General features: G+C 36.7%; 1 protein-coding gene and 1 non-coding gene across 4 annotated transcripts in view; both read right to left on the reverse strand.

The window, feature by feature from the left end:
• Nucleotides 1-1,281: 1,281 nt before the first annotated feature.
• Nucleotides 1,282-12,387, reverse strand: part of LOC102805447 (glycine receptor subunit alpha-1-like) — a 30,510-nt gene continuing 19,404 nt past the window's right edge. For all 3 annotated transcript variants that reach the window (XM_078013755.2, XM_085496773.1, XM_085496774.1), the window contains 3 exons: nt 10,527-10,756; nt 7,783-7,896; nt 1,282-3,626 (listed from right to left, as the gene is read on the reverse strand). In XM_078013755.2, the coding sequence (XP_077869881.1) occupies nt 3,312-3,626; nt 7,783-7,896; nt 10,527-10,756 (659 nt within the window). In that variant the 3' untranslated portion in view covers nt 1,282-3,311. The remainder of the gene's footprint in view (nt 3,627-7,782; nt 7,897-10,526; nt 10,757-12,387) is intronic.
• Nucleotides 7,044-7,135, reverse strand: Mir4836 (microRNA mir-4836). The gene has a single exon (NR_038800.1). It is a non-coding gene; the product is annotated as a microRNA mir-4836 (primary transcript).

Raw genomic sequence — 12,387 nt, forward strand, 5'->3', positions numbered from 1 at the left:
AACTCCTAAAGGTCTAGTACTAATTTATTCTATCAAAACACACATAATTAAAACACGTTGAGGTGCCGAAAAGAAAGAAAAGGTCTCATTTTAAATTACCTTTTTTGCAATTCGTTTATTTCATACCCACTGGGAAACACGAGACATGTTTGTTTCCGGCGATAATTTGTTTTTATTTGTCGTCGCCGAAAAAGTGATGAAGAAGATGAAATCCACTTCATATGGTAACGATCACCAAAGATTAACAATTATGTAACAAAGCCATCTGAATATAAAAGCGTGTGTAGTGTCTTTCGTATCCTGCCAATGCATGTGGTCTACTCTATTAACTTGTCAGTTTATCGTGCGCGTCGTAACTCCTCGTTTTACTGGAAATAAAACCCTAATCATTTTAAAACGATTTAAATATTTGAATAGTCTAACCGAAGCTCGATACACACCAGAATATTATATTAATACATCACAGTCGTCGCGCCCGTTGTCTTCGATATGAGTTCCATAAAACGCATGTAAATAATAAACAATTATTCACTGCGACTGAGGGGTATGTGACAAATCTTCATATTCCCTTACCCTCACATTTAATAATTGTTTCCTCGTCAAATTCGTGTGGTGATTTGAATATTTGTGGTGTCAGCTGCAAGCACTGCGTCGCGGAGTGCAGCAGCCTGGTAGACCAGTTCCGAGACAAGAGTCGTGTCATATACTCGTCTGCATATCCGTTTGCGTTTGCTTACGTGTACAAATTGTGCACGGGAGCGATCGTGTGAAATATTGTTGTGGTTCTCTGCATCCGTATTGATGAGAATTTTCGAATTGTCATAGTTGTCAAGTTTGTCACGCCTGTCTGTAGTTTAACTTTCTAAACATTTTCTTTCGAAGTCCCATTTTACTTCTGTAAACTGGGCAGCCAACATGGTGTGTGGCTCGCGACACAAGCGCAGTAAAAGCGACACAAGCGCAGTAAAAGCCAGAGTGATTTGCATACACGGAGGGGTATATTCTGATTTATTCAATTCCACATGCCAAGCCCTCCTCCAATCTGCTCGACGTATTCGAAATGCGCTGCACGCAAATGTGTCAACTTTTACCTATAAGTAATGTGTCTACCCGTCATTACAACGTACTAATCCCAAATGCAACTCAAAATCGCACGCGTACAGAATAATATAAATTCGACTCCAGCCTAAAACTCGTGGGTCGATAAAATAATGTCGTACACTGCTGGAGTCGATTGAAGCGAATGATAGAAAACACAAACACCAATAATTACAAAAAGAAAATAGTGAAATGAAAGCATTTATTTCATATTTAAGTCATTGTAAACTTAAAATCAAATATTTTTAATCGATTTGTAAAAATTATCAACTTCATAAATAGTTGCATTAAAGCCCGTCTCCAATAAAAAAATAGTGTGCCCATAAGTGAATCTTTGCATGGAAAATAAAACCAATATTATTCAGCTGGTAGAATTGATTATTTCGTGTGACTAAGTGGTTCTTTAAAAAAAAGAAAGAAAACAAGAATATGTGTGTAATGCATATACAATACAAATACACACGTCAGTCATATACACACAATTGGGGGATTTATTTATTGTTTATACTTTTATGAAGGCAACTGTCTTATACATTATCCAACGGGAATTAGTACGATGTAGTTCTCCTTAATTAAAGTAAATGTCGAAAAGACCAATCCTAAGTAACTATTAATAATTGAAGGACATGGAGGATTACCACTTTATTTGTAATTGAAAATGCCAACTTTTTGTTAATATTGAATGTGCATATTTAGTGATTTATAGTGTAAATTGGCGACACGGGGCATCCGTGGGAATTAGAATTAAGAATAGAGAGACTCCCCGGCACACGTTGACGTTAGTAAATGTAATGCACTCAATATAGTATTTATGAGAAATTTGTAATTTGCAACACTAATTGTCAAGGAGCCGTCGTTAACACGTATTATATTGTGACAGTATTCTACAATGTGTCCGTAGAATCAGAATTAAATGGTAAAAAAACGGCGCAGGGGAATAGAATTGTTGCATTCACCGTAAAGGTATGGTAAGTTAATTTAGTTGCCAGCGATTATTATTGGTAAAAATTTAAGTCAGAGTCACGCGATAAAAGAACGTCGATCGAATGAGAATATATTCTAGATTGTTTAATAACACTGATAGATCTATATGTATCGACTATTTGCATTTTCCCATTGTTACTACATTGTTTTCTTCTGCAATCCGGCAAATGTATTCCATTGTCTATATATCCGATTCTGTCAAACATTTAAGTTTATCATTATAGAAAAACACAATAACGGCTAAAATAAATATATCAATTGGTTCTCCTATATCTATGTGTCAAATTACTTCCCGGAAAGCAATTACTGCATTTGATCCAACTATGTGGAAGTAAAACTTCCTCACAGATTAATTGTCACTTGAATTCGTATTTAGATTCCAGCTGAGGGAAAAAAATTCAATACTGTCTGATTGGAAGAAAAAAAGACTTTACAGGAAAGATGCGTCGAATTCAGAATTATCTCTTGACAAGAAATGGGTAAAAAGCAGACGAGAACCGTCATCGATCGGAAGTCAGGCTACTTTCGAAGAATATGACATCATTTTCGTGAACTGTCAGAGAAAAGCAAAACTTGACTGGCATCTTTTCTTCTATACATACTTGTAGAATTCGCGTTTTTAAACTTAGAGAATGTGCTGTATTTGATACCCATGAATATTTTCTTAAGGACCCTCCCATTACCGGTGGATTTCGACTTCCAGCTGAATCGGCATTGCAATTCAATAGATGCCATCTGAGTTGTTCATTAAGTTCATAAACGTCGTTTGATCTCGAGTGTGAATTGCAGATATGCATAGACATTTCAAAGAAAGACATCACTTGCTTGTCAGTTTGGATGTTTTGAATCTATGATTGACTGTGAGCGTATTGCAATATAGTAATCCCCACTTCTAACACGCTGTCATCATTAGGGTGCATCTACGGCACTTAAGTGTTATATGTTTTTTGACAACGTTAGCATATGTCATATGCGAAACGTCCAATTTTTAATACAGAAACAAAAGCATCCGTTCATTCTTTAGAGAGAGAGAGCATGAACGCCATTTTTACCTTTGTCGGATTAAATTGGAATCGCTGATTTCTGCGGGAACACAATTATCGAGAAAGCTGTGCTTCCACGAAGAATTCACCAGAGATGGCGGATTTAGCGTTGGCTGTCGATTTCACACCTGCGCCACGCGGCATGTCAATCGCCCACTATACATTATGGTCATAAATCGGATAAATCTAGCTGTCATTTGCAGCCATCTCCGCATAATACTTTTCCATCGGGTCAGTCCCGTAGTAATTGTGCAGATAAAAGGGCCAGTAGACAGAATTAAAGAACAAGAAAGCTAAGGGGAACAATCCCCTGGAGTATTTATCTATCGTCCTAGAGAGTCTCCTGAAACTTCTTTTTCGGGCAATCCTCGGTGTTTCTGGCGGCCTCCCGTCTTCGATGTTAATCCGTAGTTCTTGGTGGTGCAGTATGTCTGATCTTACTGGTGTGTAGTCTTTTAAATCAAGGCGACGCAATGGTATACTACTCTCCGAGTAATAATCCTGAAACAAGAAATGTAACTGTTAGAATACCATATCTAAATCAACTAGAGATAAAATAGGCGTTACTAATCAAGACTTGTCTGAGGGCGATAAGTAATGTTTTACGTCACTTCTGTTTTTAACCCTATCATCGGTTGGTAAAAAAATATATCTCTCTGACCCGGCCCTAACATTTTGTCGCCAGCAAGGATATCACTTTAACAGTTTATGCAATAGAAGTGTGCATTGTACTGGGTTAAAATACTGGCAACATATGGATCTGAAACGATAGTTTAAACGAACGACCGACTTTTACTGCGCATGCGTCACAATTAACAATAATAAAATAGATTTATTCCGTTCTTTTGTGCAACAAAGAACATAAAGCCCCCATGATAGTGTACATGCACGGAAGTATAATCCCGCCAAAGTACATTTCATATACATGTTAGACCAAAGAACTAAATCGAATTTTAAACGAGTCGAATCTGCGGGCCACTGGGCTGGGGGAGCATGACAAAACAACATTTTAGTTAGTTGGCGCCATCATTTGTGATATTTTGAATAGGCATGTAAGAACAGATCTAATAGTGATCACTGAAGTAGCATGAATGTATTCGAGGGATATACTAAATTTCACAATTATCTTCTTAGCAAAATATAGGGAGACACAAAGCTAGTCTTGTCGGCACAGTGGGATGTCGTAACTCCAGACAAGACAGCGCGCATAGAAATGACATCGATTTAGCCGTGTTAACGTATACATGAATTCAACCCATATAACATAGACTAAGATGAAACCAATATTATAACGGCGTAACCACACATTGAAGTGCCATTTATCTGGCCTTATAAATGAGGTGGCATTGGTATAACCACGTTAACACGCGAAATAATGAGGTTGTTCAGCCATGTCAACGCTTTACAGAATATTTATCTGGCTGTATCTAATCATGTTACTATGCACGTAGTACTGGTATACCTCTAATCGAATAAAAAGATAACATCTAGCAGTGTTACCAAATATAAAATGCACCAATCCAGCCGTGTTAAAACAGCCGGCGTGGAACCTACCCTGGCCATGCTAACTTCAGACAAGATTATTAGTCGACGTCTTAATACACTAAGATGAAATTGACATAGTATTTTTAATAGGCACGTATCTTTGGTACCATGTTTACCGAGTTAAACGATGTAAATCTAGTTGTGTTACTAAAATGTAAATTTGGACCAAATCAGCTGTGTTAAAACACAATGGTTTGGAATTTATTTGCACGTGTAACCGTGCACTAAGATGAAATTGAAATAACATAGTAAATATGCACTAGCATTGTACACTGTGAAGATTGAATTGATGTATTTGGCTTGGCACTGGAGATATGGCACCGACCTAGCAGCCGCGTCAAGATGCATGTTGGCATTGACATTGCTGTATTAACATAGAGTGCAATGGCATCCTACCAATAACATTACTCTAGAAGGAACGTCATCCCATCTCCATGATAACCCACAGTGATGCCCATGATAACTCACAGTGTAGCAACACAGATCTAGTCGATGGAATGGCATCCATATGGCAATGCTAAGATCGTGAACGTGAAATAATGTCCGAATAGCCGTTATGATAAAACATGGTGACATACAAATTCCGTATATCTTCTGCAAGCAATTGGACGGCATTTTCTCCTATTTATTACTCTATAATTTGGTTTAAATATAAAAAAATAAATTGCCGTGAAATGTTTTTGTTGAATAATAATTCAATGACATCATAAAAAGTGAGGTTATAACATATAGCTAAAAGGACGACAGTAGCATCAGTTATATCACATATTGAATCATACAATAAATAATGGGAGAGTGGGAACTATGACGCGTGAAATTGGCTAATTACTGGCATAGTGTAAATCTAATAACTTCTGTCGAGCGATGTTAGTAAATGGGGATGACAGTTAATGTTTCCAAACTTTCCAGCAATCTTAGTCAATGTCCTTAAATAGTGTATGACCTGACTGTCGGAGGCATATCTCATCTCATTCCAATGCTAATGACAGAAGTGTCCAACTTTTATGCTTTATGCTTATTCTTGTTAGCGCAATTGCCGCAGGTAACCATTTCTCATATAGGATTTAAGTCTATGTCTGTGCATATCTATGTCACCCAGTTATTAGGGCTATTCAATGAGTAATGAATAATAATTATATTTTTATTTTTCTATTCAAGTTAAAATAATTGATGCGTTTTGTTAATTTTCTAAGACCGGTAGAAAACGTCTGTCGGGATTACAATTACAATCACATATTTTTCGGTTGTCACGCAAGCCATGATAATGAAAAAATTACAATACACGTATTTTGGCTGAAATGATATGTTTCTCTTTATAATTGAATGCAATTTCTCTTTGAACCCATTCGCTATGTACATCTGTTGTGAAGCGATAATGGGATTCATTGTCACAGTTTTTTTTATGAATTTTATAAATAAACTAGCGTAAAATAAACAGCATTTGTGTTTCTCGTCTAATAACCGGAATCGCGGAGCAGGGAAAATGACTCGTTGTTATTACGTGTATGCATTAAATGCATGCACAATTTCTGAACGTATCTTTCATCACACGATGACGCCTCTGGCCATTTTCAATTGCATCGATTCAACGTCAAATGTGTGGGTATCCGTATTATTGTTATCGATAGTAGCTATAAAGGAATTTATAATGAAAAAATAAAGTGCAATTCCATTCATTTCAAGTTGTGTTGGCAGTGGCGATCATCGATTGGCAAGTCGAGCAACTTGATTGAGGTCAATCTAGGTCAACTTCAAATCACGTGGGTCAGTACACACAAAGAGATGAAAACAAGCCTTCGAACGTGTTTATAATTCTTGGGTGAACAACTTGGAAACGAGCCTTGGGAGAATCGTGCAGTATCATGTAAGTGTAAAAGTGTGTTATTAACTTTACCTTGCAAGACTTTTAAAATATTAGCTTCATTAAAACATTACGTACATACTACTACAAGCGAGGAAGGTTGGTAAGTGCTCATCATTATTAGTATCGTTATTCAGTTTCGCGAGAGGTGAATATATGAAAGTTAATAATGGCTATGTAGTCATGGTTTCCGTATTAATGAACTTCGAAATTACTCGACTTCCTGATAAGCGTAAAACTGCCAACCACTATTTCACATAGTATAAATAGGTACACGTGCCTTCAACGTTGTCTCTATGGTACCAACACGGGGTAATAACACTCATGTTGCAAAATCATACATGAGTAAATACTCAACAACAAACAGATAATATTTATATATATATACATCAATCAAATAAATATATGTCAATATCTTCGGTTGTATTCAACTGCCTCGGTTGATATCAAATAAACATCTGAGAATCACTGTCTTGTCGGGTCGATCAACGCATGCGCAGCGAACCGATGAACGGTTATACGAGTGTCCGAAAAGTTTCAATACCTGAGAAGAACTCTTGCGAACTTCTTCAGGGACCAAAACTTTTGAGACACCCTATAAAGTGGTATTTTGCAGTCGCTCAACTTACAACGTTGTTATCGCTCTCAGAGTAGAACCATCAGCTGGCTTTACATTGCACACACAAAAGATAATACATAAGCTGTGACACGTTTTTTCTTATTGACAATAAGCCCCACATTTATCCCAATTTTATCATTTCAGTCATCGTTTCTAATTCAGCAGACGCCATAACACACTTTGTGTTATTCAATATGGAATACAGCAATACACTTATGTTGGGGATGTTGATCTATGAGGGACTGGGAATAAACCACGTACTCCCAAATACAAATAACGTATAAAAGAGAGAGGACAGTTTCAAACCTATAGAGATACGACATGCATGCATTGCACACGGCCCTTAATCTATTACACGGATTATATTCACAGCAGTCACATCAATACAACAACGCCGACAGCGTGTAACCACAAAACTGATATTCAGTCAACATGCCATGTTCCGGCTAAGCGCAGCAATGGTCACACAGTAAATATGACGAAATAGATTTAACATTTCAGTTTATCAAAAATTAATTAGAACTGAAATGACTTTAGTTATTATTCTATAACACCGAGAGTGGTCACAAGCCAGGAAACCGACTCTAGAAGCGCCTGTAATTATTTATATGAGAGCAAATTAATTGTTTTACCGAGGAATTGTAATACATCGTCTCTGACTTCTTGTGAAGATAACTGGCTACGGCAAACTCCAATAATGCAGCGAAGACGAATATCAAACATACCAGCATCCAAATGTCTATAGCCTGTAACAAAACAGAAATACGCCTATGTCAGTCATTTTTTTATAAATAGCAAATCATATGCGATTTCATAGTTGTTATCTGTACGTGAATAGGACACACAGAACTTGTAACGCGGCGGTGAAAATAACGCTGGGAAATTTTGAATTATATTTACATGAATATATTGTTCATCGATCGAGAAGAAAGAGATAACACATGATCAAAAATCCCCAGTAACAGCAGTACTAATGTAAAAAATCTGTTTATGAATAGTCCTTGTTTATTTTATAATGTTCTCATTGCGACTTAAAAATATATCAGTATCGCTTTGTTAAGCAGATTTACAATACGTATTAGTACGTCACGAATTAAAATGTCGACCGAATATATTTCCTTTTTGGGAAAAATGATACTGAAAAGGCAAGTGTCTGTTTTGAGGAGGGGGCAACTGCGCTATTTGAGTTATCCAGGCCGAATTGACACCCATCTTGATACGGAAAACAATGACATTTCACATTTTATAATCCGTTATTGAATTTCCTTTGCGCGTTTTTTTTCTTCAAATTAATTACTGAATTTAAATGAATTGTGCAAATGGTATACGGCGTGGCAGTCAGTAATAAGTGCATTAACGAATTATAGCACGATGTATTTCATCTCATTTCTTGATCTACATGTTAGTTGGTATTTACCGTATGGTGAACTTCGAACTTTTTTGGATGAACGGGGGTCATGCACTTTGAGGCTGTGTAAATATCACGATATTTGAAAATAATCCACTGTGGCGTACACCATGCTCCTATATTTATAACAATAACTAAATCTAGCTGACTGGTTATTCATATCACCGTGCAGTAATTATGACACGATGATAAGTACGGCGGTCCTTGAACAGTACGTGGTGAGTCGTGTCAGGGCAAATTGACATGTATCGTTGTTTTTAATCCCGTAGTGTTTTGCTGTATATATGTATCTCCCTCGCTGTGATCGGGCGTGAAGGCATTTTTGCAAACTCATAGACTATTTCCTACAACGTGATATTGTTAGAGATATGATTCCTACTCCGCGGTGTGGGCCAATGACATGTTCTTTTCCCATCAGGTTCCCGACTCGAAACTCATTATCCTATCTTGAGTGTCAATTAGTTCATGAATGCTTAACCCGCCCGTGTGTAACAACATAATAATTGCAATGAACACGGCAAGGCCGGACTACTGCTGTTTAATACAAACATATGTTCCGTACTAACCGAAAAATTATAGCAGAAACCGTTAGACGGTAAATATCCACCACGTGCTGTTGCGAGACAGTATGACATTATTCACACTCACAATGTCGACCTATTATGAGCTCCATTCTATTTCCAGTCTGAGTGGTATTAGATCAGTAATAGCTGTTGTTCGTGATTTACCCACTGCACACGTGTCAGATAGTCGGTAAATCTACATAGTGTCTTGCTACATGTGTAAGACTAGCAGTCCCTTAATATATCAAGATTATACCAAGAACAATCTTGACATTTTAGAGCTATAATGTTTTATTCTAAAATATAAACACCAACGTATTATTACATGCCACGCGAATTAAATTAATAGATCAATTTTCCAAACTGAGAAGGGCCGGAATTACACTTAGTTAACCAACAATACAATTGTATACTCTCTGGAAACGGATCTTTATTTGATTAACTACAGTGCCATGTGTCTGGTTTGTGAGGAAAGTCTGCAAGTCAGAACACTGGGTCTTGAATTGTGTCATCTTATTAAATTATCGAGCTTTACATAGTAGAGGGATTTGTATAGTGTAAAGTGTAACTATGGGCTTCCAGTGACAGGAGATGCGTCGTGTGATACATCGAAGTGGTGCTAAATAACGCCAAGTGAATAGAAACACATAAATGACAGCGTTCTGAAGTGAGCGAGTTGGACGTGTGTGATATATGTACTTTTATGTCTTGCATAATGATACTTCTCATGTTTTTGCGAGGTTTATTTATTTGCATGCCGGAGTTGATAAATTAGCAACACGACTCTGTAATTAAGACAGTAAATTAAAACAATCAAACACGACTATTGCGATCGCCAGTAGCGACAATGTTACCTTTGATAAACCACTTATATTGCTCTGGGGATCTGTTAACTCTAACCGCCACTACGTTATATTAATTCAATTTATCTCGACATTCAAAAGTTATATTAAATCATTATCGATTATAATGTAAGTTGACAAATGATTAAATCCATTTAATTAGAAAGCGTCGTGTCGTAATTGCATTTTGGGGGTTTGGTCCGTTTTCCTTAGAGAGGATTATGTCAGGCAGATCAAAAAAGCAAGTGAGGAATTAACTTGTAAAGTAACATATGCGCCGCAAAGTTTTTGCAGTTTTTATAAGTATATGAATTGCCGAAAGATTACAACATTTGAATACGACATTTGAGGATTACACGAATGCATTTACATGCCTGTAACATGATTGATAAACATTTTGTGTAGTTCTGCATACTATTTTTGTAACATGTTTATATACAGTACGTGACAAATAATCCGACACGAGTGGAAAGTTCTACCTATTTACATACGCGGGGACAGTTCAGCGACCCATATAGCGGCGTAATCATAGTGACGTAATTATATATTACAATATGACTCACCTTTGTGTATGATACTCGCGCCATCTGTGCCCTGGCTGACGAGCTTAATGTAGTTAATGTTAGAGCTGTTGTTATTCCCAGACTTGCCCTCGCAGGAGTAGCTTCCACACTTAGCCAAAAAGACACCCATGACAGTATAACGAGTAAAAATGACGGTGCGTAATGTTCCATAACGTAGAAGATTAGTTCACGGTGAAGAGAGAATCGACATTCTAACTGGTCGAAGAAACCTGTCAAAATAAACAACTCACTGTCAACACGAAATCCGATATCCATTAAACATGTGAGCCATTGAATTATTCCGATTCGCAAGGTAATGGCGACACTGCAAAGCAGGTATATGGACAATGCAATTAAATCAGAACTTCCTATGAAACGTGAGATGCATAAAAACGTTTACTGTATATTAGTTCAAAAGAGACTCTTAACAGCCAGTTTGAACTATCTGAACGACATGTTTTGAGGCGAGGCAAATTAAAATGACAGCAACTTGTCAATTTTACGCGTAACTGGTGCTTGATATTTAAATATGCAAAACAACATTTTCATTGAGTAAGATGTATGACCTATGTATTTCATTAGGAAGCTTCTCCTCACATAATATTGACATCCATAATGTACATTGCGAATTATAGACATTGTATCAGAGTACGTTTGTAAAAGTAATTATGTTGACTCTAGTCTAGAGAAGAAAATTCATGTTGAAAGCGAGAGAACATGTTTTTCCAAGTTTACGTACAAACATAAATAATAGTAATAGAATAAATGATGCCGCAGCATAACATAGATCAGGCATCTATTGTAAAAATATCTCATGACAACATCCTGTTAAGACAGAATTATAGAAGACATAACACTTAAAAACAAAGTGTCTTATAGCATCTGCCTATAGCAATAACATCCCTTATATCGTTGTTGATTATATAGCTCATCAAAATTCTGATGAACCAGCCTGTAGTAAAAACATTAACAAATTTATTTGAAGGTCCCTCGTCGTCGCGTCGATTACTTGCTAATAGACAGTCTCGTGGGCGATGGAATAAATGAATTGCACAGCCCGTCATTTATGTATATCTTCAATATATTAAACGACTCTAAATCAAGTTAGGGAATAGTTAGCTGCAGCTGGGGGGAAACTAAATAAGATTCTGCATGACTCGGTTTCATCTATATCTCTTGTCATCATCAAGCGCAATGCATAAACCAGTACGTAGGTAAATCATATAGAGTGTTGTAATTTCCACCTTCACGAGACAGCGTGTATCTGAAAAACATTTGGTCCATCCAAACGTTTTTCAGATGCTACTATGCATCCAAATGATACTATAGCAATTTAGTTCAATTAAGACTTTGCATTGGATATAAGTGATGAATTGTAATTATTTAGTCGAAGGATAGCATAATAACAAAATAGAAATGATCGAGATGAACCAGTGATTTATATTCGCATTATTCCCATCTCCCAAACCCTTCTATTTAATTTTATAAACCGATACACACAAAATATAATCAATAAAACAGTCAAGATTTGATCAAACGTTTACAAAGCTGCCCATTCTGCAACTGAACTACTGATCAAATTTATTAAAATGGAGTTTTCTTTGAAAACATGACGACAGTGTTGACGGACAGCAATAAACATCCCCGCCATATGAAACTTGGGTTTAATCTAAACTCAACCTAGCGAGATGATTGAAACATTGCAGCAATCATTTGTTTCTTAATGGCTTTTTATTAACTTTCATTGAAACAAGGTTCCAATTTGAGTATACCAGCATGGTACCTTTGATTGTTCAAGTTCATATTCATCCTGAAGGCGGGGAAGATGAACAATGTTGATGAGTATGTGGAGTAAACCCAA

The sequence above is a fragment of the Saccoglossus kowalevskii genome, chromosome 3, assembly GCF_978046115.1.
Source record: "Saccoglossus kowalevskii chromosome 3, keSacKowa6.1, whole genome shotgun sequence".
Classification (NCBI taxonomy): Eukaryota; Metazoa; Hemichordata; class Enteropneusta; family Harrimaniidae; genus Saccoglossus; species Saccoglossus kowalevskii.